General features: G+C 49.8%; 1 protein-coding gene across 1 annotated transcript in view; it reads right to left on the bottom strand.

Annotated features, from left to right (window-relative positions):
• Positions 1-10,800: 10,800 nt before the first annotated feature.
• SLC9A5 (solute carrier family 9 member A5) overlaps positions 10,801-25,150 on the bottom strand; it is a 74,243-nt gene continuing 59,893 nt past the window's right edge. The window contains exons 14-16 of the mRNA XM_066583856.1: positions 14,320-14,389; positions 13,487-13,609; positions 10,801-12,142 (exon numbers count right to left, since the gene is read on the bottom strand). Coding sequence (XP_066439953.1) covers positions 11,682-12,142; positions 13,487-13,609; positions 14,320-14,389 — 654 coding nt within the window. The 3' untranslated portion in view covers positions 10,801-11,681. The remainder of the gene's footprint in view (positions 12,143-13,486; positions 13,610-14,319; positions 14,390-25,150) is intronic.

The raw sequence follows: 25,150 nt of genomic DNA, 5'->3' as shown, positions 1-25,150 counted from the left end.
ATTACTGGGTGGCACCTGTGAGCGCGGGTGCCGCCCAGCAATTAGCGCTGCTGCAGCTTGTTAATAGTGCCAGTTGCTGGGCGGCACCCGCGCTCATAGGTGCCACCCAGTAATTGGCGGGTAAATGCAAGAGCTAGCGGCTCACAGTAGCCCTCGTGTAGCGGCTCCCTGAGGCTCGGTTCACACGGGATGGGTTTGCCGCGGAAATTCGGTGCAGGAATTTCTGTGCGGCAAATCCGCCCGCAGCTCCTTAATCCGGGATTAGCGGCCATTTGCAAAAATCTCGACCACACGGGGTGGGCAATCCGTCGTGGCAAAGCCGGGCGGAACCGGAGATGCGGCGCGGAATTGACAGCCACAGCATGTCAATTCTTTTTTTTTCCCACTGCGGCCTCACTCCTCTTTATGGGGAGAGAAATCTGAATGCCGACGGCCGAACCGCTCCAAAACCTGCGACGACATGCAGCGGGTTTTGAAGCTGTGTCTCTCCTGCGGAAATCTCGTGATTTTTTTGTGCGGCCAAGACGCGAGATTTCCGTCCCGTGTGACCCCAGCCGAAGGCTTATTCATACGGACGCAGCTACACCGCGGATAGACGTTATTGATTGGGGCCGGCAGTAGCATCGCACCGCGTGCTAGGTGTATGCGGAAACAATGGGAGAAACTCCGCCATCACCCGCAGCGGAGGATCGCTGCTCCGCTGATGTGATGCGAGGAGGTTCTGTTACAAAACCGCCTTGATTCCACGGAAAAGTCGCGTGTTGGTGAGCGCGATATCGGCTCGTACTTCACGACTCGCCCGCGGGAAGTTAGCCTGAGGGTGTTGTTACATGAGCGCTACTCTACTATGAAACCAAATCGGACCCGCGCTGATTGCTACTATGGGGGTCCCGGTGCCGGCTGCACTCAGCAGTTCTCCACCTGTGTTTTGCTGCCGTGTTAGAACACAACCCAATGATTGGGCACGAATGTTTGTAGGAACGGTAATTTGCGTGAACATTGGGTCGTGTGAATACGCCCCCGTGGGGTGCGCTGCCGACAGCAGTGAATCTATAAGGGAGACGAACGATTGCATTAATAACCCTTCGCCCCCCATGCGTTATGAATTGGCTTCTGGGAAGCCCAATTTAAGGAGTTTTCCAGGACTAAATTATTGAAGACCGTAAGTCACCAATAGTCGATCAGCAGCGATCAGCTGATTAAAGTGACAGCAGCGCTTCAGTGAGCTTCGCAGTCACTACCGTACCAGGCACAGCGCCGAACTTAGAGAGTACTGAGCTACTATTAGGTCAGGTGACTGATAAACGTGATCAGAAAGGGAGCAAGACGGAGCGTGGGTGGGGCACCCCTAAATATTAGATGCGCCGGCCATGATGGCCAACGGCTGTGAAGATCTGTACCGAAGTGCTGCCAATCCAGAGATGCGCCACATCTAAAGAGCGGGCGCGCTACGGATAACTGGAGATGCAAAAACCTGCGATGTCTATGCGGTGGGTTTTTCGAGAAAAATCGCATTGCAGTTCATGCGTGTGAAATTCACGTGTAATAGGAAAAATCGTATCACGGTCACATGACACCCGTAAGCACACGCACGTTTCACGTGAGTGTGACGCGATTTATAAAACTCGCTCATAGCAAGTTTTCTGTGATCTCACTCAAAAACGGAACATGCTGCGGTTTTATCCGTGCGGGAAGAAAAAACAGCCCCTGTAAAATGAACCCATTGGAAACAAAGGGTTAATACATCACATGCGACTGTCTTGCCCGTATAAAGACTCGGCTTACACAGCCCACGACTTTCTTGCACACTGGCCTATACATTATGGCGCTGGGAGTGCGGCTCCAGGTGCGCGGCTGCGATGGCCGCCCCTCCCGGCCCGGATTTACAATGACAACATTCATAGAGCGCCCCCCTCCGACGCCAGAAGCAGCTGCTCCGATCATCAAACATTTCCAGCCAACAGGGAGGTGAGCAGAGAAATCCTGCAAACTGCAGCGCGTCCTCCGATGGCCGAGGAACAATGGGGACCCCCTGTCCCAGCGCGCCATTCTTCACAGACGGGTTGTGTGTCATCAGTCCGCTCGGGGCTTTCAATTCGAATGCAAAAAAGAACTTATCCCTTAAAGGAGAACTCCCGAAAAACCAAACTGGAGGAGGACAACGGGGTGGGGAGAGGTAGAGTCGAGCGGAGACTCATGGGTCATCCGGGACTTCCTGGCTCCCGGACGGGCCCCCTAATGTCCTACGTGCACGCTCCGCACCCCCTATGACACTCCAGATCCTTCGTCACGTTGCGACACCTGCTAGAAGGTGGGACATTGACTTACAGCAGGGGTGACAATCTCATGGTCACCGAGGGCCACAGCAGCATCATGGTTGCCATCAAGGGCCGTTTATAAGGGCTCGTTCACGCGGGCGTATTGGCGCTCCGTATTATGTAACACGGACAGCTTAATCCCCATTGGCTTTCACATCTGTAAACTTGCAGCGTCCTATTTGGTCCATATATAGTAAACCGCGCATTTACACATGAAGGCGGCAGAAAACGTTGGGACCGCCTAGCGTTTTTTTTTCCACAGTAAATACGCGCAAAATAACACAAGAAGATCCCAAATACAGCGAATACGTACAAGAAAATCCTGGCGAAAATCAGCGGTGCTTTTTATAGAATAATCTCGTATTGCTTCGCCGCCGCCTGCGATTAAATTGCGCGATTTTTTTATCACGAAAGTCATTAGGACCTTATAAGCTTAAAATCGCAATGCAAGTTTGTGCGCTGCGACGCGATAAAAAAAATTGCACATGGCGGAAAGATAGAGCATGACGCAATTTTTTGTTCTCGCAACACGCCGCTAATGTGAAGGAGACCATTGAAAATCGTTGGCGTCATCATTTCGATTTTTTTACTCGCTCCCGCATCGCGCGATTTTGTTGAGCTCTCTGCACTGTGATGGTTTCTCCGCTTCCACCTCTTTACCGTCCTACCTTGGAGGGTGGCTTAAATGCCCGGGTAGAGCGGTTGAGGAGGTGCGCCGAAGCTCAGAATGCAAGATGGCACCCGCTCTGTGCGCTGGCGTCGCCCCTCTGTCAAGAGAGTGTGTCCTCCGGGGAAAGTCCTTCTGTGTCTGGTCCTCGTCACAAGCCACATTCAGCCTGTGGACCTTGAGTCTGACACATATGACTTATAAGAAAAGTTACCTTCCAGTAGGTGGCGCTGCAGAGGCATTATACCTTCTATCATTTGCATAATAAATCCCGTGTCGGGCTCCGCCCTCTCGCAGTGCCACTTTGAGTGTATCTTCAAAAAAACATTTTGGAAGTGAGACACCCCGGGGACACCTATCAAAAAAACAGAGTAGCCTAAGATCCAGTGCAGGATTTCCGCAACGCCCCCATGTGAGCGATAACGCCACCGGTCAGCGACTTCTGCACAGCAGCCCCAACATTTTCGTATTTTCTTGTGGGACAGAAAATCGTAGTAGGCGACGCTTTTCCATCGTACAAAAAATTGCGCAGAAGCGTATGCTAGGCTGAACGTATGCTAGGCTGAACGTATGCATCGCATGACTGTTTATCCCCCTGTAGCACATGGATCCGTTAACGCTACCATTTGGTGCAGTAAAACGTGTACGTTTCACGGATGAGCAGCGCGAACGGGCCGTAAGACACAGTAAAGAGGACTGGCGGACGAGGCCATCGAGATGACAGTAATAGCAGATCGCACAAGTCATAAATAGAGAGAGTGAGCAGGCTGCGATCCCACAGTCATGACGCTGATGGCGCTATAGCGGCGCTTTCCCTCCGGTGGAATATGTCTACAAGCCGCACCAAAAGCTTAATTTGCGCTGCGCATTTCCGAACCGTAATGCACCTGTATACACGTGGGTGCAGAAATTTCTGCATTTTTAGAAGTATTCGTGTCAAGGCACCCTAGAAATGAATGGAATCTGTCGATGCACTCACCATGTGGCAGAAACCAAGAAATAGAGGCTCATGTGAAAGTATCCCCCAACCTACAGATGTTGTACCGCACACTAGCAGCATTACACGATACGGCGCCCTCCGGCGCCCCGAGTCATAGCAGCCCGGCCATCTACGGTAGCAGCACACTAATCCCCGGACTCACAGGGGGGCACATACTTCCTAACTCCCCAGCATTGCTATCCCACTCACGGTGACAGCTCCGTAGATTCGCCCGGCTTCATCCAGGAAGACTCCGACTGTTGACGTTCCGGCGCAGCCAAAACTTTGGGAAAACTGTATCCTGCTATGAGCTCAGCGGCGGCGAAGTAACCGGAGAGGAAACCTCCTCAGGAATAATCACAGGCTGCGCTTCCCCCGGCGCCCCCTCCCTTCATCTACATAAGCTGCCTGATCCCTGGCTTCTGCTTTGGCGGAGTACAGTGCAGGATCCGGGCGCTAATAAAGCCCGCGAGGGGGTGCTAAAAGGCATTCTGGAACGATTGCGCCAAATTTGGTGCAATTACTTCTAATCAGCGTGAAAGGATGAAGTTCTGTCCAGAAAGTTAGAATAAAGAGTCATGAAAAGTTCTGGAACTTCCAACGTACTTTGTGATCTCAAGATCTCTGCTGTCTGTCAGTGAATGAGAACTCTTTTGGTTCTATTATAGCACATTTACACGGGCGATTTTTCTGCGCGTTGCGAAATATTTACAGAAATCACATGGGACATTAACGCGTGCCCGTAAGGGGTGTATGTAGGGCGTATTTACACGGGCGGGTACGAGAGCGGTCCGAGAAACTCGGAGAAATATCGCACCTAAAAAGTTGCAAGTTTGTGTGCGAGGAATTTTGCAAGAAAACTAAAACCCATCGCAGCAGTCGCAATATTCATGCGCGTGAAAAACACACGAAAATCGCGCATTATTTCCTATGGGAGTAAAAATGCGTCGCACCACACCTTCATCGCATGGAACTTGCGTGTACGTGTAAGCGCAGCGTGTATTCCCCCGCCCCGCTGGGATCGTTGATCCTTCCTGAATTTGTGTTACTTTGTTGCACGTTTGGTTTCGCAGTCGCCACCAAGTGATCCGTAGAAGACGCAACGGCGGCGCGATGAGGCGTCAGGATAATAAACGTCGCACGGCGGCACAACGCCCGGCCCAGCGATCCGCGACAAGATTCCAGACACTCCAGGGAAGCCGCGGCCGTCACATCATCACCCTCAGCGCTCATACAAGGTAGCCGGCCATTTTATGAGCGCGACTTCCAGACGGGACAGATGTGATTGCCATTAAACCTGCAGCAGAAGGTCACGCGGAAATCAGGAGAGGAACGCGGGTCCGGTTACACGACTTCTAGTAAAACGAACTGCTGCTTGTCTCATCCCACCATCCAGGGAATACAAAGCGACTCCAGCAGCAGCAGAATAGTGAGTGCAGCTCTGGAGTGTAATACAGTACAGAATAAGTAATGTATGTACACAGTGACCCCACCAGCAGAATAGTGAGTGCAGCTCTGGAGTATAATACTGGATGTAACTCAGGAACAGTACAGGATAAGTAATGTATGTACACAGTGACTCCACCAGCAGAATAGTGAGTGCAGCTCTGGAGGATAATACAGGATGTAACTCAGGATCAGTACAGAATAAGTAATGTATGTACACAGTGACTCCACCAGCAGAATAGTGAGTGCAGCTCTGGAGTATAATACAGGATGTAACTCAGGATCAGTACAGGATAAGTAATGTATGTACACAGTGACTCCACCAGCAGAATAGTGAGTGCAGCTCTGGAGTATAATACAGGATGTAACTCAGGATCAGTACAGAATAAGTAATGTATGTACACAGTGACTCCACCAGCAGAATAGTGAGTGCAGCTCTGGAGGATAATACAGGATGTAACTCAGGATCAGTACAGAATAAGTAATGTATGTACACAGTGACTCCACCAGCAGAATAGTGAGTGCAGCTCTGGAGTATAATACAGGATGTAACTCAGGATCAGTACAGGATAAGTAATGTATGTACACAGTGACTCCACCAGCAGAATAGTGAGTGCAGCTCTGGGGTATAATACAGGATGTAACTCAGGATCAGTACAGGATAAGTAATGTATGTAAACAGTGACTCCACCAGCAGAATAGTGAGTGCAGCTCTGGAGTATAATACAGGATGTAACTCAGGATCAGTACAGGATAAGTAATGTATGTACACAGTGACTCCACCAGCAGAACAGTGAGTGCAGCTCTGGAGTATAATACAGGATGTAACTCAGGATCAGTACAGGATAAGTAATGTATGTACACAGTGACTCCACCAGCAGAATAGTGAGTTCAGCTCTGGAGTATAATACAGGATGTAACTCAGGGTCAGTACAGGATAAATAATGTATGTACACAGAGACTCCACCAGCAGAATAGTGAGTTCAGCTCTGGAGGAGCAGTACAGGATAAGTAATGTAATATATTTATAAAGTGACTCAACTCTTCATGTAGATGAATTCCAGATGTAGCTCTTAATATCGCACACATCAGGAACGAGCTGCGTCTACTGATCACACTTTTCCCCTTAAAATCTCGACCCCTCCTCCCCCCACAAGACATAATCCGGTGACCTGCATCCAGCGTAATCCACCGCTCGCAGCCAAGTGCAAACAGAAGTCTTATGTCTGCAAGGGAACTCAAGATGTTCGCCCCTTTTCTCAGCTCTGCTGTCTGCAACCGCTTCTGACTACATAAGAAGACAAGACGCTGAATCTTCGCTCCCGGATGGGGGGGGGGGGGGGTGTCATTATTTTTGATCTTGTAAGATAAAGGATGCCGAGAGCGGCGACTGCAGTCCGAATCCTGTAGAGACTGACTGTTCCAACAACACTGTGTAATCCCATTCACTGACAGCAATCAGAGATTTTGGAAACACAAAATGTATTAGAAAGTTGCAGAACTTTTTATTGCAGTATCAACATCCAATATCCGATCCTACCTGCAGCGATAACAGGTGTCATATATTCCGCGCAATTCTGCGGCGCAGACGCAGCCCGGCCGCACGTAGAATGGCCCCCGAGTCTGTGGAGGCTTCGCTGCTCGGCTCTCTGGGTATTTCCAGCTACTGTATGACTTGAGCTCCTAGAAGAAGGAGGGGGAAGGATCGGTCCGGCTGCCCAAGTCAACACTGCCGCCTTTGTGCAGGTGGTGACAAGGTATTTAACAAGTCCTGCCGAAAAGCCGGGGATTTATATCCACAGATGCCGAGTCGGAGGGAGGCAAGAACAACAGTCGTCAGATTACCGGAGCGGCTGCAACCTCTGGCTGAACCGCGGCGCAAAGACGGCGAAGTCTACCTGCACTCTTCAAGTGACGCTGGCAGGGAAGGAGTTAAAGGGGTATTCTGGACGCAGACTGACGCTGGGCTCACACGGGCGGTTTGGATTGCGGATTCCACGGGCATTAAAAGGCGCGCATTTTCACTTCTGTGTTCACAATCACGGCTATGAATGGTGTAGAAAAATCGCAGCGTGCTCTTTTTTTGTCGCGGAATCCGTGCCGATGGCCTCATGTCAATGGAGGCCGTCTGACCTGCAGCCCATATGCAGTTTACATTGCGAATGGCCTGTGGGTACCTGCGGCATCGCTAAGCGACAGCCCGCGAAATACAAAAGGTACTGCGCATGACCTCTAGTGAGCCGCCACGGATATTCGCAATACAGAAATAGCAGGCACGCAGGGGCGCCAGCCGTGTCGCCGGGCTCGCGCTATATTGCTTATATGCCATTCGGTCCGGTCCGTCGGCTTCAGCAGGTTCTCTGGCTCTCTGAGTGGGAGGGAGGTAGGTAGGTGCTGGTAAGTTGTAGAACCTGCAAGCTGGGGGCGGAGCTGCAGTGCTGCAGGGAGATAAGCTCTTGCATGCTGGAAGTTGTAGGTAACAGTTTGTTACTGCGGAAGCGATGCTTGTAAGCACAGCGGCAGATCGGCGGCTGCGGGGGGTGAAGAGGAGGGTGCAGGGCGGCAGATAAGAGTCACAGATCGCCGCTACTTGGCTGAACCGCCTAGATTTCAGCATTTTCAGAATTTCCATTTTGTGCCCGTCTTTAACTCTTCCATTCAGGCAGCGGTTTTCATAAGGGGCTTGCCGAAAGTCTGTGCAAGACGTGAAGGAACATCTCGTGTCGCTGGGATCTACCGCATGGGTATGGAATACGGGAGCAGCTCCGGCCAATCAGAGTGCAGATATAGGCTAATGGACCAATGCGCTGTGGGGGTTAAAGGGTTTGAAGATTGCATCAGCCATGGCCGAAAAAGGGACCCAGAACCAGCGGACCAGAACAGAACAACAAGTGGCGGCATTACCCCCTCCAATCTCAGGACAGAAACCAGAGGGTCACTTTAATGGCTCCTCCAGCTTGATGGTCAGCAATCTCTCTTGTGACTGGTGGACGGAGGCAGAAGGTTTAAAATGGCCATATGTAGACTTTGCACCCCCTACGGACATCCGCTGTGCCCTGCTCCGGTGGGGGTTGGGTCAGCGCTGCTTGTGAAAAGGTTCAATAGTTTTGTTTCTACAGCTCCTATGCAGAGTTACATGTTTCCACGGCAACAGACAACAAATAGACCTTCCGTAGTCGGATCCTGCAGTCATAGTTTCTTCCATCAGCCCGTCCTCCTTGGTGACCTACTGAGTATATATTAGCATAAAGTCTGGAAGAGACAGAAGAAAGTATAACTGCAGGATCAGACCTCGGGGGTGGGAGTGTACGGGGTGGAGGGGGGGGGGGGGTAGTGCTCGGACTGTTACTGGAATCATGGCCGATTGCAGTTTGACGTCCTTTTTGGTTCTGGATGCCTTGGGTAATACAAGATCTGGCTGGGAGTGTGGGCCTAGCCCTTAGATAGATGACGCACTGCTCAGGAGAAGCTCAGGAACTTTTAAGGATCCCAGTATAACCCCAAGTCACTTCCACTTGAGGGATATCAATCTGTCCGGTTAGGAAGCAGAAGCCATTGTGAATCAACTCCACCTGCTTTGGTGCAAATGAAAGTGACAGCAAGACACCCCAAAAAGGCACCGGAGACAAGTCCTCTTGTTTTGCGGGCATCCTTGTCACTACCGGTACATGAGCCGCTACCTGCCGCCCAATCAGGTTGTACAGGTAGTGCTGCTCCTCCAGGATGGCACATCCATACGTGCCAGAGCAAGAAGGTTTACGGTGTTTCCTGGCACAAGAGCATGGAGAGGGTACCAGGACATGGCCATTACACAAGGAGAGCCGGACAGCAGGGCATCAACCCAACATGAGGAGCTACCTGAGTCCTACAAAATGACCTCCGGCAGCTACTGACCAAGCTGTCATACACAGACTCCATGAGGGTCCGACCCCGTGTAGTGGTACCTGCACTCACAGCCGAGCACTGGGCAGCTCCATTGGCATTCATCAGAGGACAGCGAAGTTCGCAGCTCCGCCATTGGCCATTTTTTCTTGTTGCAGAGACTTCGCAGGGTCGCTCCGAGGACGTAGCGGTTGTTCATTGAGATCCGATGTCTGATTTAAGGGTTGCCTTAATATTTTTGCACGGTGTACCAATATTTTACAACAAGCGGCGCATCTTTTATGGCTACAAGTTGGATGGAATTCTCGGGTTTTCTGCTGATTTAGCTATTTCTGTAATTCTTATTCAGTTGAACTAATAAAAGTTCAGCATAAAACTTCCATCCCTACAATATAAAGCGCAGCAGCGGCTCCATCGGATAGGAGGCTACAGCCGCAGCGCTCCCCTGCAGCGCCGTACCCAGATCACAGAGCAATACTGCAGGAAGATAGAACACGCTGCGGTGTTTCCGGAATAGCATCGTATGGCGGTGCCCTGCAGGAAGCCATCGCTCATGTGTACCACCGCATTCAAATAATTGGGGTTCATATTAGTGCGAGATTTGTGCATTGCGAGACACGATTTTCTTGGCCGTGTGAAACCGGCCATTAAAGACACTTATCCCCCTTAAGCACAAAACAGGGGATACATGTCTGATCGCTGGGGGTCTGAGCGCGAGAATACGCAGTGATTCCAAGATTGGCGCACAGTCGATGTGAATGTAGCAGCAATGCACATGTTCAACCGTCGCTCTATTCACTTCTATGGGCCGGAGGAAGGCTGCCAAGCGCACTGATCTCCCTTCTTCCAATGGAAGTGAATGGAGCTGCAGTCGGGCATGTGCGCCACTACTCCATTCACATCTGTGGAGAGGGGATAAATGTCTTTAGTGGGAGAAACCCAAGCAGGTAACGAGTGCCAATGGATGATATAGTAAGTCAATCCGCACTTGTTTTAACGCCATTTTACATCAAGCGATTGTTGAGCGATGGTCGGCCACAGACACGATCATTCATGACTTAAGCTGCCCATAGACATTCAGCAACCTTTAGATGAACCATTGTCTGTCCAGCAGCCACATCCCCTGGCTGCCCCTAACAGATGAACGGCTCAGCGGAGGTAAGTCAACGCCACATAACTCTGATTCGGCTTATCTCCCGGGGAATGAAAGGATCGGTCGTTGAAATGTAACATCCCCGATCCTGCTTTCTCTGTCCCCATACACATCAGAGTCGTCTAGCCTCGCCCTTATAGGTGGGTTTGGAGAACTAAAGTCTAACGTATATAGGGACCCCTACAAGGGTTCATCCACATCCCCTGTATACACATAAAAGATGCTGCTATATCGTTAGTCGGCTACTTGCTGGGATGTTGACTTGGGGCAATGACTGGGGACAAACATGGCTGATCATGGGCGCAGTGTAAGGGGTCAACAAAACAATGCCTAATAATGAAGGGTCACGGGTCTGTTTAATACAAATCAAATGCAGCCTTTATAGGAAGCAGGTCTGCAATAACACAAGGCAGATGCACAAAGCAATGAGAATTAAAGGTCTAGAAGAATTTTAAAAAGGGCTAAACATATTAGAAAGGCATCACAGACGGCATAGAAATAAATACAGACGTAATATGGAATCAGCAGAACCGAAGCCATGAAATAGTAACAGACCGTAAGACCGCCACGTGTCTAGAGAACCTCATCTACTAAGTAGAAGGCCAGAGACGGTAGGGTGGAGACGTCTCCATGAATGGACACAAACATCGATGTATGAACAGGTATACAAGCAAAACGGAAAGGCAGAAAGTAATACAACATGGCGGCACTTCTGCTCGAAGCCACTGGATGACGTCTGTATGGAGTTTGCATGGACTTCCTTTAGGTTCTGCAGTGCCGACACTTTAAAAGTATGCTAAGGAGGCTTTCCCAAGAGAGGGATGACAGCCATATCGGTGGTCACCAATCGTTTCCAAAAACAGTTGTAGTTTAAAAGAACCTGAGCGACTCGCTCTTCGCTTTCCAATTAAATTTTTAAGAATTTGAACGTAACTTAAAAACACAAAGAAGAAGGAAGAACCACCCTCTTACATAACAGAAGGACCAATCCAACCATCATCCATGGATTCCCGTCCTCCATGGGCACCACATAAACCTTCTAACCAGATCATTTTGGCGCACCCCATAATGAGATATACGATATTCATCTAGGGTGACAAGGAACGTCCAGAAACATGGCGTCTGCTGATAAAGTCGCCATGACTTCTCCTTCCGATGTCCCATCAAAGCCTTTGGCAATCAGAAGACACCTTCCAAGGTTCTAGGATACGAACCGACCCTAAACCCCAACCAGCGTCAGATTTTAGAAGTCCGATGGATCTGCAATCGTCTTGTCTTACAGCCGTGCCTGGTGGACACAGGACTCAACCCGGAAACCTCTCCGGGAGGCATTAATGGCTGAAGTTCTTGTTGCTGGATGTCTGCAGGAGCTAAACGACTTTTTGTACCTTGTGATGGAGAACTAGTAAAAGGAAAACAGCTGCAGGTCTCCGGCAGAGTCTGAAGCCCTGGAGGACTGCAGATCTCCTGCCTCAAACACTTAGCGTTGGCGTCAGGTGCCGGTGGAGAACTGATGCTCTCCAGAGAAGAGATGCTTTGCTTCCAGGACTTTTGTAGATCCACCGGGACTATTTTTGTGGTCTCTGAAGAGATACGGACAGTGTTTTCATCTGGTTCCCCTTTCCATGGAAGAACCTTCTCAGCCATGGTTGGCGATGGTGGGATCATTCGAGGACTCTGACAGACTCCCAACAGTCCTGCGGATAGAGTAAAGTTTTTGTAGAGCTCATGATGTGATTTACTGAATTTGGTGCATTTTCACACAAAGCATAAGGACAACGGATGGAATTTGACGTGACTCGGATGGATATGGGGTAAACGTGAATCCCATTAAAGACCGTTTCTTCACAATCAGGACATTCTCTATATTTGATGCTTTGGTAGTAGAATGAGGACTGTTTAGCTAAACCTTACGATCTTCTACTCTTCTACATTGACATGAAACCCAGTAAAGCATGCATGTTACTTCTCTGGCACTAGTAGGAAATAAGAAGCTTCCAGATACCCATTCGGTCCTTTGGTGCGAAGGGTAAAAATCCAATCTGTCTGGTCTACCAACTAGAATCCCACGTCTCCGGCTGGTTTAAAGGCATACCACTATCCACAGGACCCCAGTGATTAAGAGATCTGTGCACCCCGAATGTCCCACATGAATGGATCAATGGTGCGCATGCTCAAGCACCGCTACATTCACTTATATGCGATGGTGGATCTATCTCTCTTTGTACCACAGAAGTGAATGGAGCAGCGGTCGAGCATGAATACCCTTGATCCATACACATGGAGAATTTGGAGTGTGCAGACCTCAAGATCTGTGAGGGTCCCAGCAGTTGGACCCCCAGCGATGCCAGCAGTTGGACCCCCAGCGATGCCAGCAGTTGGACCCCCAGCGATGCCAGCAGTTGGACCCCCAGCGATGCCAGCAGTTGGACCCCCAGCGATGCCAACAGTTGGACCCCCAGCGATCAGACATTTATTCCCTATCCTGTTGAAAAGTCTGATCGGTGGGGGTCTCTCCCCGATCCTGAGAATGGGTGTCCCGTGGCCTCCTTTTCTGGTCACTGTGAGCTCGCTGCACCACTGCAGTGAGAAGGAGATGTAATTGATCGGTGGTCGCACATATACGGTAACACTCCATTCATTTCAACAGGGCTGACAGAAATAGTAGAGTACAAGTGCATGCCTATCGCCAGCGGTCCCACTGAAGATAAATGGAGTGGCATCGTGCATGCAAGACCACCACTCAATTCAATCAACTTTTCACTGCGGGGGTGCAGCAAGCCCACAGTGACGAGAAAAGGAGGCCACGGGACCCCCATTCTCAGGATCGGTGACGGACTCAGTGGTGAGCCCCCCACTGATCAGACTTTTATCAGCTTTATTGGTCCAACCCATTTAAAGAAGAATAAGGTGGTTTCTCTGGCTCCTCAATGGGGAGACCCCCTACTAATCAGACGTTTATCGCCGCTCCTATGGATTGGTGATAAAAGTCAATCTTTCAATCTTGGAACAACCCCTTTAAGTCAAACGTAACATCTTACCTGAGATTTTGACATTGTGGGGAGTCTCGTCTGTTGCTCGAGCAAAAAAGGTAATCCCCTCGTCCTCTTCTATCCCAACATCCGAACACTCATCTTCTGAGTCTGGGGTGATCACAATGGAGGCTGAGAGGATGAAAACATGTAAAAATGATATTTCTAGTGAAGCATCATTGGTGCGTCCTGCAGCATGATAAGTATACATGGGCTGCAGTGAAGCTTCAGCGTGTCATGGAGCTTCCAGAACATCGCCTGTAGAGTCGAGGTCACCTGACAGGAAACCCATGCACAGAAAAAATTAATCCGTCTGATGATGTACTATGGCAACCCCAGAGCAAGCATGATATGAATGGAAACCAGTCATCAACTGCAGGCACCATAGACTAAGTTATGGTGCTTATAGTTCAGGCGACGAGGAGTCTGGGGAGCCTCGTTACTTACTCACCCGGCCCCCCGTTCCTGCAGTGTCCCCCAATGACGTGTGAGCACAGTCCCGCTCGCTGTGTGCGCGCTCACTAGGCTGGGAGACACCGCGGGAGCGGAGCACCGGGCGAGTATGAGGCTGAGCTCCTGAACTCCACATCACCTACACTATACGCACCCTAACATACTTTAGGGTGCTCGTAGCGGATGACAGGTTCCCTTTAATGAAGGCCTCTACAACAAGAAGTTTGGCAGATCTTTGGCCGGTTCCAGCAACGTTCGGGTTTTCAAAAGGCAGAAAGTCAATAGATCTCTTCTGATTTGCAAACCCCACATATTCGGTAGATGCCTACAATATTCACTTATGGTCACCAGCAAGCATGATCATAATGATGACGAACGTCAAACCTTACCGGTATTCTCCCAGTTGACCACCCTGCTGTGCCTTGCATTCTGTGAGTCCTGCTCCATGCTAGTTCTTCTCTGTAGGTACCAAGACAAATAATGGTACAAATTAAATGACTACATGTACGGCTCAGGTTATATACCGCTCCGCATCGGCGTGTATTTGGACCCCCCCTATCAGTAGAATGGATCGTGCCTTATTAGCATGTCTCATATCCTAAACCATGCTACATAGGATGCTGAGCCTCGGAGGAGTCAGCCATAGTCTGTGATGGGAGCTGTAAAGTATTGGACATACAGGTTATCGCTGCACGCAGGCCGTCCATCATGAAGCGCCATGCATCGGCCGGTCTACACTGGTGCAAGCAGCGTCGTCATTGGGCAGCTGAGCGATGGAAGAATGTTCTATGGAGTGATGAATCACATTACTTCATCTTTACATCAGACGGATGTACCCGGGTGTGGAGGATTCTGGGGAACACCTTTTACTTGAGAGTGTTGTCCCAACAGTTACATACAGGGGAGGTTCCGTTGGTCTGGGGATGTGTTACGTGGCATGGTCCCGGTCCGTTGGCTGTAGTGACAATAACCATGAACACGGAGGTGACCCTGACATTCTAGACAATAATGTGCTGCCAACACTGTAGCAATACTCTGGGAATGGTCGGCCATACTTCCAACGCTGTGTTACATTGATTTGAGGACATGGATGTTCCACCATTGGACAGGACGGCACAGAGTCCGGACCTGAACCCTACTGAACATCTGGAACGTCGGGTCAGGAAATATAAATAGTGTCCATCTTCTTTGAGAGAACTCGTCAGACGTTTGCAGAATGAATGGAGGGAAATACCAGCTGAAGTGTATCAGACATTAGTAGAAATATGCCACAGAGAGTATCCAATGTCATTAGGGCCAAAGGATCCCCACAAAGTATTAATATATAGAAAAAACTACTACGTGTGATTCCTGCTCAGGTGTCCCATTACTTGTGGTAATTAAGGGATGGAATAATACCTCCACAGTGCCACCCAGTCATTGTTACAAGGCTTGTATAAAGAGTCTCACTTTGGCTTGAAGGAATGCTGCCTTCCAATTGGTGGTGCTGTGGAGGTATTATTCCATCTCCCCTATTTGCATATTACCCAGAGAAGCATGAATGGCCTTTTAAGTCTCCTCACTCACCGTCTAGGTGCTCTCCCTAAGGAGACAAGACAGCGTTTCTGATCCCCATTACTTGTGGTAGGATGGTGTAGAAGGAGGGGTGCTCCATAGCAGAATACAAGGATCCATTCTGGTGCCGCACCCCAAGATACAAGATGATGTCTCTTGGTCAGACAGCGCCCCTCCCAAGTTTGTGATGCCAGTGGAGGGGAAGCATTACACTTTTTATGGGAAAAAGGATGGGACTAACCATGACGGGGCCATGGAAACCACAGGAGCTCTTCTGTATGTACAGCTCTAGTATAGCCCAAGCAGGACCTTATATGATCAGGTCACGTGCCTACAAGGGGCGAGGGCTAATGCCTGCAGACGGTGGAAGTGACCCGGCATCCAGAACAAGCGATGATAGATTACTACATCCCCAAAGAAAAGGTGGAGGAGACGGGCGGATCAGAGCGGGGGACCTTCTAAAGACAATGAGAAACTTCAATCACAAAGTCAAATCCTTCAAGGAAGCCAACATGTTCTGTGAGCTGCAGGATCCGTCGCGTCGCTGATGCGGATTCACTGAATTCTGGGGAATCTACAAGTTCTAACCGGTTTTATGGGAGTTTAGGTCCACAGCTTCACTGAGAGCATCCCCAGGGTATCCACACCATACGGATATTAATGAGCTGCTCGATGTGAAGGCTGGATGTAAGAACGGAGGAGGCAGAGATAGTCAATGTAATCCGCGTCTTGGGGGCTCGTCAGAAAACATACAATAATCTGAACATGCGGGACTATGAACACACTGCAGATCAATAACGGGGCTGTTTCAATGCATGCGATAGAGCCCCGGCCCTCTCATGATTGGCGCTGCCCTGGATGGTAATTCTCCCGTGACCTCGGAGTGCGGCATTAAATCACGTGACAAGTTCTCCGTGGATCAGTTTCAGTGTGAATCCACATTAGATGGGAAAATCCAGCGATCGGAGTGACTTCCAGCGAGGCCGGTCATCGGTGCTGGACTAGCCGGGGGCTCACTGCCAACTGCGGGGGATTAGTCTTGTAACAGGGTGGAGAGTATACAGAGAATGGCGCGATCGAGGAAAACACCCAGCAGAAGGGGATCCTGTAGAAGGAAACAACTCATCCCAGAAAGGGGTCGGAGGAGGATGTCAGGAATCGTTCTGACCAACAGGCTGCAGAGTCAGCCGAATACAACGCTGGAGCTCCAACTAACGTGTCCGAACGCACAACTCGCCGTTCCTCCGCATGGGATATAACAGCAGGCGACCGGTTGCAGCGCCATTGTGTTTAAGAGAAACAGAAAGGTGAGACTCCAGCGGGCAAAAGAGCAAAAAACCTGTATCACTAAGCAGCGGAAAAACATCTCCTGGTCAGATGGATCCAGATGTCTGTTGCTGATAGGAGGTCAGAATTTGGCACAAGCAGCATGAATCGATGCCCCCTTCCTGTCAGCTGGCCAGAACATGTCAGCACCGGCATCTAATCTGCAGCAGCTATTAGAAGCTTCCTAGTCCTACAGGATGAGTTCATCAGCTAGTAGAATCTATACCATGGGGAATTGCTGCAGTGCTGAAAGCCAAGGAGTCCAACGCTACTAGATGGGGTCTCTAATAAAGGGTCTGTTTAGTGTCGTCATGACTACAGATGTCACACAGTTTGTCCCCCGATGGCGGTGTGGGCTTCGGGCAACAGTCTTGCTCTTCGATAACATTGTCCACGGGAAAGAAGCCCCCCACTACAAGTCCCAGAGCGGCTGAGTCTCTGCTATACAGTATACACCAAACTGTTTATTTATTGGGGTGTATACAGCCAGGAGCTCTGCACCCCCAAAGTAACAAAACGTCCTACGAAGACCCCCCGGTTGGCGCTCCAGTGAGCAGTCGGCCTCCCACACTCTCATTTCCAAAACCTATTTATCTCCAGAAGCTAGTAAGCCTGATTGGCGCTGCGGCGGCGGCGGAGGGTCACGCTCCACTCTGCACTAATAGATCCAGAGTCGATGAGTCAGTAATTCGACAAGATGAAAGAAGAAGGGTCAACGTCTGTCTAGCTGAAGAGCGAGGCCGGACCCCCGGACCCCCACGCAACTCATCACGGGAAGACAGAGTAGAGCTGCCGAGCGTCCGGCACGACAAACAGTCCGAGGACCAGAAGCAAGACGCAGTGTGCAGGAAGTGAGGAATTCGATGCCGCAGAGCACTAATCGTGCCGCCCGCTCATGCGCCATCCAGCAACTTTTATTAGGTTAATTGAACTTTTTTTTACAATGGCTTTCAGAGTTTTTTTTCCCTCTCGGTCTTTATTGGAAACAGAGGCCGCTTCATTCAATGCGGGGGACGCGTGCCAATGTACTCAGCGCTCGAGGAGAGGGAGAGGTTCAGCCAAGTTGCATCTGTCAGAAATACAGTAAAATAGATGCAGATCTCAGCGGGCGCTGCGGTGATAAGTTGGGGGGGGGGGGGGGCGTATTTAAAGGGGTTTCCATTTTTAGGTAAATAAAACATGTTTGATGCATAATGGAAAGTTCTCATACTCTGGTGGAAGTGGGAAAAAGTTGCACATTTTGGCACAAACCTTACTAGTGCAAAAAATGTGATTTTTTTTAAAGTTTAAGCAAATCAAATCAAGACAGTTTTAAAGGGGGCGTGGCCACCGCAATCTGATTTATGCATAATTTATGACAAACACGCATAAATTATACACGCAGGAATCTACTCTGCTGGCATAATTTCTTTTTTGCTGCACGGACGGCCCGAGGTGAACCTTATATATGAAGAGCTTTGCACCCCCTCCTTCATCAGGTCCCTCCCGTGCCAATAGGAATCATAGTAAGACAGAGGCTCCAAACTCCCGCCTTAATAAATTCCCCTCTTTGTGTTTAAAGGGTCTTCTGGCGAAAAAAAAATAATTATATATTACGGGTGGGGGAGGGGGCAAAAGGAAGCAAGTGGTACAAACCTCTTAAGACCACAGGACATAAACGTCCTGATAAGTAGTTTCCTCCGCAGGATGTAAGCTTACGTCCTCGCGATGGACCATCTGCAGCGAGAGCCGGCTGTGAATTGACAGTCAGCCTCCCGCTGCAACAGCAGGGATCAGTGAGAACACCTCTGTTAACCCCATAGAAGCTGCAAGCAATCTTGATTGTGGCATATAAAGAGTTCACAGAGAGGGAGGGAAGGCACTCCCTCTGTACGGTTATGGTCCCTCCACCATGTAATCACAGAGGGCCAATGCATTGCCATGGCAACTGGACGCGCCATGGCCTGGGATTGCCGTTATTAGCAATAATAAATTGCAGTACAGAAGTAGTGCAATGTATTATCACAACACAGCAGGTTGAGGTTCCCTACAGGGACGTAAATATAGTAAGAAAAAAAAACAACAAAAAAACTTTTTTCTGCACTTTCCCCTCTTTGTATTCTGCACAGCAGACATTGCAAAAGGGTAAAATAAAAAAAAAAGTTTAAAAAAACGGAGGAAAAAATGCTTTATTTTGGTTCATTTTGCCCTCCAAAAACCACAATGAAAGTTTTCAGAAAAGCCATAAGTAGCCCAAAATGGTACCCACAAAAACTGCAGCTCATCACGCAAAAGACAAAAAGACAAGCCTTCACAGAGCTCCATGCCACGTTCTGGGACTTTGAATGCAGCAATGTAAAGAAAAAACATTTTCCGAAAAAAAGGCTTTTTACTATGCAAAAGTGGAAACACCTAAAACAATATAATTTTGGTATTCCTGTAATCGTCTCAGCCGGCAGAAAAAAATGCATCACGTCATTTATGCTGCAGGATTAACGCTGTAAAAACAAAAAATTGGCAGAATTGATGTATTCTCGCTGCCCTCTAAAAAAAACGTATAAAAAGGTCTACAATACAATGTATGTCCACGCAACATGATGCCAATACAGTCTACAGCTCGCCGCGGGAAAAAACTCCTCATACGGCCGCGGCGACAAAAATATAGAGATGGAGAGGAGAGTTCAAAAATCGTCACTAAAGGGTTAAACGGCTCCCAATCCAGCACGGCCGCTCAGGTCATGTGACGTTCACAGCATTATCACCACTGGAGCCCCCGATGGTCAACGTGAAGAGTGACAGGACAGCTGTGCTGGGGCTGTACGAAGAATCACTTTTATATGACCGGTGGGGGTCTCACTGCTGAGAATGGTGGTCCCATTTACCCCGTCCACCTCACTGCGGACTCACCACACCATCCGTGTCAGAACATCCGCGGCGCCGCGCCATTTATTCTGCCTTCACTGCAGGTGGGAGAAGCTTCCCTGCAGCGACTAGAAGAGGGGAACATGGGACCCCCGTCCTCGGGATCAGCGGTGAGACCCCCACTGATCAGACATCCATCTATCCTGTGGATAGGTGATAAGTGCATCTTGGTACAACCCCTTTAAGAGGGGATTTGTGCTTATTTTCCTATGTGACATCACTTCCCACCTGTTACATTTTCTAATCCCAGAAAACCCCTTTAAACGCCTTGAAATATATCCCTACCCCAAAAATAAGCCCTAGCTGCAAAAGAAAAAAAAGGAATACATTACCCAGCAGGCTCGATTCAGGTCCCTCCTGCTGCTTTCTGGAGCTCCAACGCACTTCTTGCAGTTCTCAGCCGCCCAGAGAAAATCACCTTCTGGTTACGGGAATCATAAATCCCACCTCCAGGAAGCAATGGTTCTGATTGGTTCTCGAGTGCTGCTCAGCCAAGCAGTGCAGCGTTCGGTGAACCGATGCGATGGCTGTAATTGGCTCATTGAGCGCCACATTGATTGGCTGTGCAGCCGTCAAAAGAACCAATCACAGCGATTGCGTTGTGACGGCGGGATTTATGAATTGGCCAATCAATGCCGCAGATTAGCCAATTCATAAATCCTGCCTCCACAATGCAATGGATGTGATCTTCTGTGGGCGGCCAAGGACTGCAAGAAGCGCGTCGGGGCTCCAGAGAGCAGCGGGAGGGACCTGGACCAAGTCTACTAGGTAAGTATAATAAGACATCCCCTGAAAATAAGACCCAGTGTTTCATTTGTGCCAAAAATTAATATAAGAAAGGGTCTTATTTTCGGGAAAACACAGTAATTTTATGATTTCTTCTTGTCATCACTGAATGGAAACTTCTGATTCACATCGAGGGGCCGAGAAGCTGTAAGGAGTTAATACTTCTCACAGTAAGAACTTGTTACATTGAGGGAACTAAACACATCAGAGCTACAAGTCTCTCCGATCGCTTGTTACAATGTATCAGTCTGGGGTTTTGGATATAACTGACGCTCCTGGTTTTAGGTCCGGGGGGGGGGGGGGGGGGGGGGGGGTGTTCATCCCCTAGCTTGTAGTAAAATAAAAATAGTTGGCCCAAAATACATAATTGGAGCAGAATTAACCCCTTCACGACTGCCTAATGTAAATTTACGTCATGCGCTTGTGAGGTGTGAATGGAGTCAGCTCTGATCACTGCAGTTAACCATTTAGATGCCGCGGTCAAAGCTGATCACGCATGTAAACCCTTCTCGCACTCCATCTGCACCCCTCACAACACAATCTGGGGGTGCCCATGGGCTACTGTGGCAGCCTGGAGTCCATTGTAGGTTCTCAGGGCTGCCATTCATAGATGCCCATCCAGCCCAAAAACCGTTACTGATGAAGCATCATCAACCGCTGTTCCGGCCTCATTCATCAGTAATGGTTTTTGGTCGTCCAGATTTGGCCCATCATGCGATAGAACCGGTTTCTCGAACTTTGGAACGTAGTTTGGCCAACGGCTCTGTGGGTGATGGGAGGTCGGGCGGGTTGGGCGGCGTTGGATGAATCTGCTGCAATGACACTTGTGCTTCGTTCACCTGACATAACGACGATCCCAACACGTTCTGCTTGAGACAACGCCATCATTCGCATTGACTGTACTGCAGAAACATCCCTGTGTTACCATGAGAACGAACAAAGTTATGGTAAAATGAAGCGCGCCGTTGGCTTTCTGGTGAAATCCTCCGCCAGTCTGACATATCACACACCGACCTTAAAGTGGAATCCAATATGGCGGCATTCAGAATGGCCGACACATTGATGACATTGGCAGCAGCTTTCTCCCTTCCCCCGCAACTTGTATGCAAAGTTGTATCACAATCTATCAAACTATCCGGGTGTTTCCCCACTTCTGAGACCCCCTGAGTAGGTCGCCCCGTGTACTACGCAGAGCAGAGTCTCCGTTCCCCATAGAAGCACTTGATAATCTCCCCGCGGACATTAAGCGGGAGCCCCGAAACCGATTATCAGCCTGTCGATAATATAAGACGACGTCTGCTCCAGGCGAGAGAGAAAACAGAGGGTTATATAAAAGCCAGACTGCAAAATCCATCATGCTCTCACCATACCGCAGCGCTGGAAAATCTAAGTCAGCGCAGAGAGCGGCGGATTATTCAGGCAGCAGCGCCCGCCGCTCTCAGGCTTATTCTCCAGCTTGTAAAGTCTCCGAACTCGGAGGAAATTGGAGTTTGTAACCTAAAGAATGATTGGAAAAAGCTGGCACGGGAGCAGGGCTGGCGCGGGAGCAGGGTTGGCGCGGGAGCAGGGCTGGCGCGGGAGCAGGGCTGGCGCGGGAGCAGGGTTGGCGCGGGAGCAGGGCTGGCGCGGGAGCAGGGCTGGCGCGGGAGCAGGGCTGGCGCGGGAGCAGGGTTGGCGCGGGAGCAGGGTTGGCGCGGGAGCAGGGCTGGCGCAGGAGCAGGGTTGGCGCGGGAGCGCGGGACACGTCTCCCTCTCAGATCAGATTCGTTTGCTCTGTTTGCTTGCGGTGCGGCCGCCTCCGGCTGATGGGGGGTTTGGATTAATAATACAAGCGTGCGCTCGCAGAATGCTGACTCGCTGCTTTTCTATTAAGACACAATGCGGTGGGTCCTGATTTCTGGAGTTCTGTAGTGTCAGTCATGTGCGAGCCGCAGCGGTTGGTGGGACCGTTTATACAGACGGACCCTGAATTATCAGTAATGTCGCTGCTCACTGAGTTCTGTCAGTCCATTCACACTGCCAGAAGCAACAAATACAGAATCAGCTTCTGGGAAAAGTTCTAGGTTTCCATTAATCGCTATTTTCAAGACCTCTGCTTGCTGGCAGTGAAAGTGAATGATCTGGTTTGTATTCAGAACCTGAAAACCCAGTACAGGTTTCAGTACTGCTCACAGCTGAGGATTTGCTACAGTGAGTCCAATCTAGGGAATCCTCTAACTGTGTGTATATTATATATACACACACTCAGGGTTATTACAGATGATCCCCCCGATGTGAGACCCCAGAACTCCGGTTAATGACACTCAGATACAGAAATCTGATGTCAATGGAAATAAAATCTCAAAAACTTTTCTCCCCTCAGAGGTGTCAGTGCGGCCCCCTTTGTCACCGGACACTCGTGGAGTCACGTCCACCTTGTAGCAGATTCCAACTGACGGATGCAATGGCTTCAGGGATGCCGCAGATCATGGTGGGCGATAGGGGGGCATGTAGACTAATCACAAGGTGTAATTTCCGGGGAATGGGGAGGAATCCATCTGTTTGATGGTCGCCGCTCACTTCTGACTTCATTATGATAATGGGGGCCATTCTGGTGGGACTTCCTGTTCCCGCTGCGGCGGCAGACGCCATATCTGTAGCGGCTCTAGGTACGAAATCCCCTGGATTGTTTCCTCATGGAGTAAGAAGGGACGGACACTTTCCTATAGGTTATGGCGCAAAACACATTCACCTCGGGGGAGTCGCCCGTAAGCTCCACGTAGACCGATGGGTTCCCCTCCCCCACATTCTGATGTCACGTTTGTCGGCTTGAAGGTGGCTTCATTACTAAACACTAAAGACCCCATGAAACCATCACCTTCCATTACAGTCTGCAGACTCCCGCAGAAAGAAGGTCGCCGCGCTTTGTTTCAGGGCTGGAAACAATTGTAATTGGCAGAAACAACACTGCAAACCTTTGCGCAGAATCTCCCACACGGTCGGCGGCGGGACGCCCGGTTCTCTGCTCGCTCTGACGGTGGAGTTCTGAGGACTTCGTGTGAAACTTGCACGGACGCGCTCCGCTGTTTCCACGCTTACTGGTGGACGGCCGGCTGATTTTCGCTAACAGATAGAGCACCACGGACGGATTGTGCGCCTGCTGGGCGGAGCTTCAGAAACTGACATTACTCACCAATAACCCGATAGCTCATTATACTAGGTATATACTATGTAGCGCTCCCATCCATATACTACACCGCAGCCCTCCTCCTGCATGCTGGGCGCCGGTCTCAGGCTTTGCATCCAGGCAGCGGGGATTCACAAGCGCCGAATCCTGGCGGTTGTAGTGAACGTCGGACAGCTCGCGGTTTGTCACATGTCACAATGCCCACCTTTCTCTGATCTCTCACTCTTAGGCCTTGCTCACATGACCGTATAATACGCTAAGTAAGATCGCGGCTATTCTTCTTTCATGTGATTTTATGGCGCATACGCCGTGTGAACGAGGCCTTATGTTTCATTTCCTTGCTATTGCGCCATGTGATTCTCCTAGTGATCCCAGTCAGCAGGTATTTACCTGAAGCATTAAATGCACTGAATTCATCAGATCTTGGAATATTGCAGAACGGAAAGCATCTTTTCAATCTTTCATCATTTTCAATACTTCTGCTTGCTGTCAGTGAATGGATACATTGTTTACAGCCAGAGGATCTAATCTACAGCTCTGTCCAGTATTCTAGGCCTCCAGTACTAAGAACTAAAAAGGAACAGGTCGTCAGCCTCAGGATATAAACAAGAGCGCTCCCATTCACTGACAGCAAAGAGTAGCGAGCACCCGAAAAACAATAGAAATGGCTGGAGTCTCGTCTTTCTGTTTCTCCTAGACATAACGGCGCTGGAACTGGTCGTACGCTGTTATACCATCCGTGCGGAGGAACAGCGAGTTGTGTGTTCGCACACGTTAGTTGGAGCTACAGCGTTGTATTCAGCTGACTGTGCAGCCTGTTGGACAGAACGATTCCTGACATCCTCCTCCGACCCCTTCCAGTGATGAGCTGTTTCCATCCACAGGATCCCCTTTCTTTGGATGTTTTCCTTGATCGCGCCATTCTCGGTATACACTCTAGACCATTACACGATAAATCCCCACGCGGTTGGCAGTGAGCCCCCGGCTAGTCTAGGACCGATGACCGGCCTCGTTGAAAGTCGCTCCGATCGCTGGATTTTCCCATCTAATGTGGATTCACACTGAAACTGATCAGCGGAAAACTTGTCACGTGATTTTATGCTCCGGGGTCACGGGAGAATTACCATACAGGGCAGCGCCAATTGTGAGAGGGCCGGGGCTCTGATAAAGGGGCGGGGGACTCTAATAAAGGGGCGGGGGACTCTAATAAAGGGTCTGTTTAGTGCAGATCACTGAATTAGAGGCCCCTCCTGCATCTGGATCAGTGTCATCTTCACAGAGAAGCAGCAATGAAGTTAATCTACAGACTCAGGACTGGCTAACCCGCAGCGGTCGCGTTCTGTTGGCCGCGGTTCTCATCCGGAGGTTTTCCTATAATTACCCAGAGGAAAAATCTTGAAAATGAATCTTATATGATAACCATGCGAGGATGGAATTACCCGGGACGGCGGCTCTATTTACACAGCACCATTACGTCAATGGAATCC

Source organism: Eleutherodactylus coqui, chromosome 11 (assembly GCF_035609145.1).
Source record: "Eleutherodactylus coqui strain aEleCoq1 chromosome 11, aEleCoq1.hap1, whole genome shotgun sequence".
NCBI classification, from domain to species: domain Eukaryota; kingdom Metazoa; phylum Chordata; class Amphibia; order Anura; family Eleutherodactylidae; genus Eleutherodactylus; species Eleutherodactylus coqui.
The sequence above is the reverse complement of the archived record's forward strand: the minus strand, read 5'-3'. Positions and strand labels throughout refer to the sequence as shown.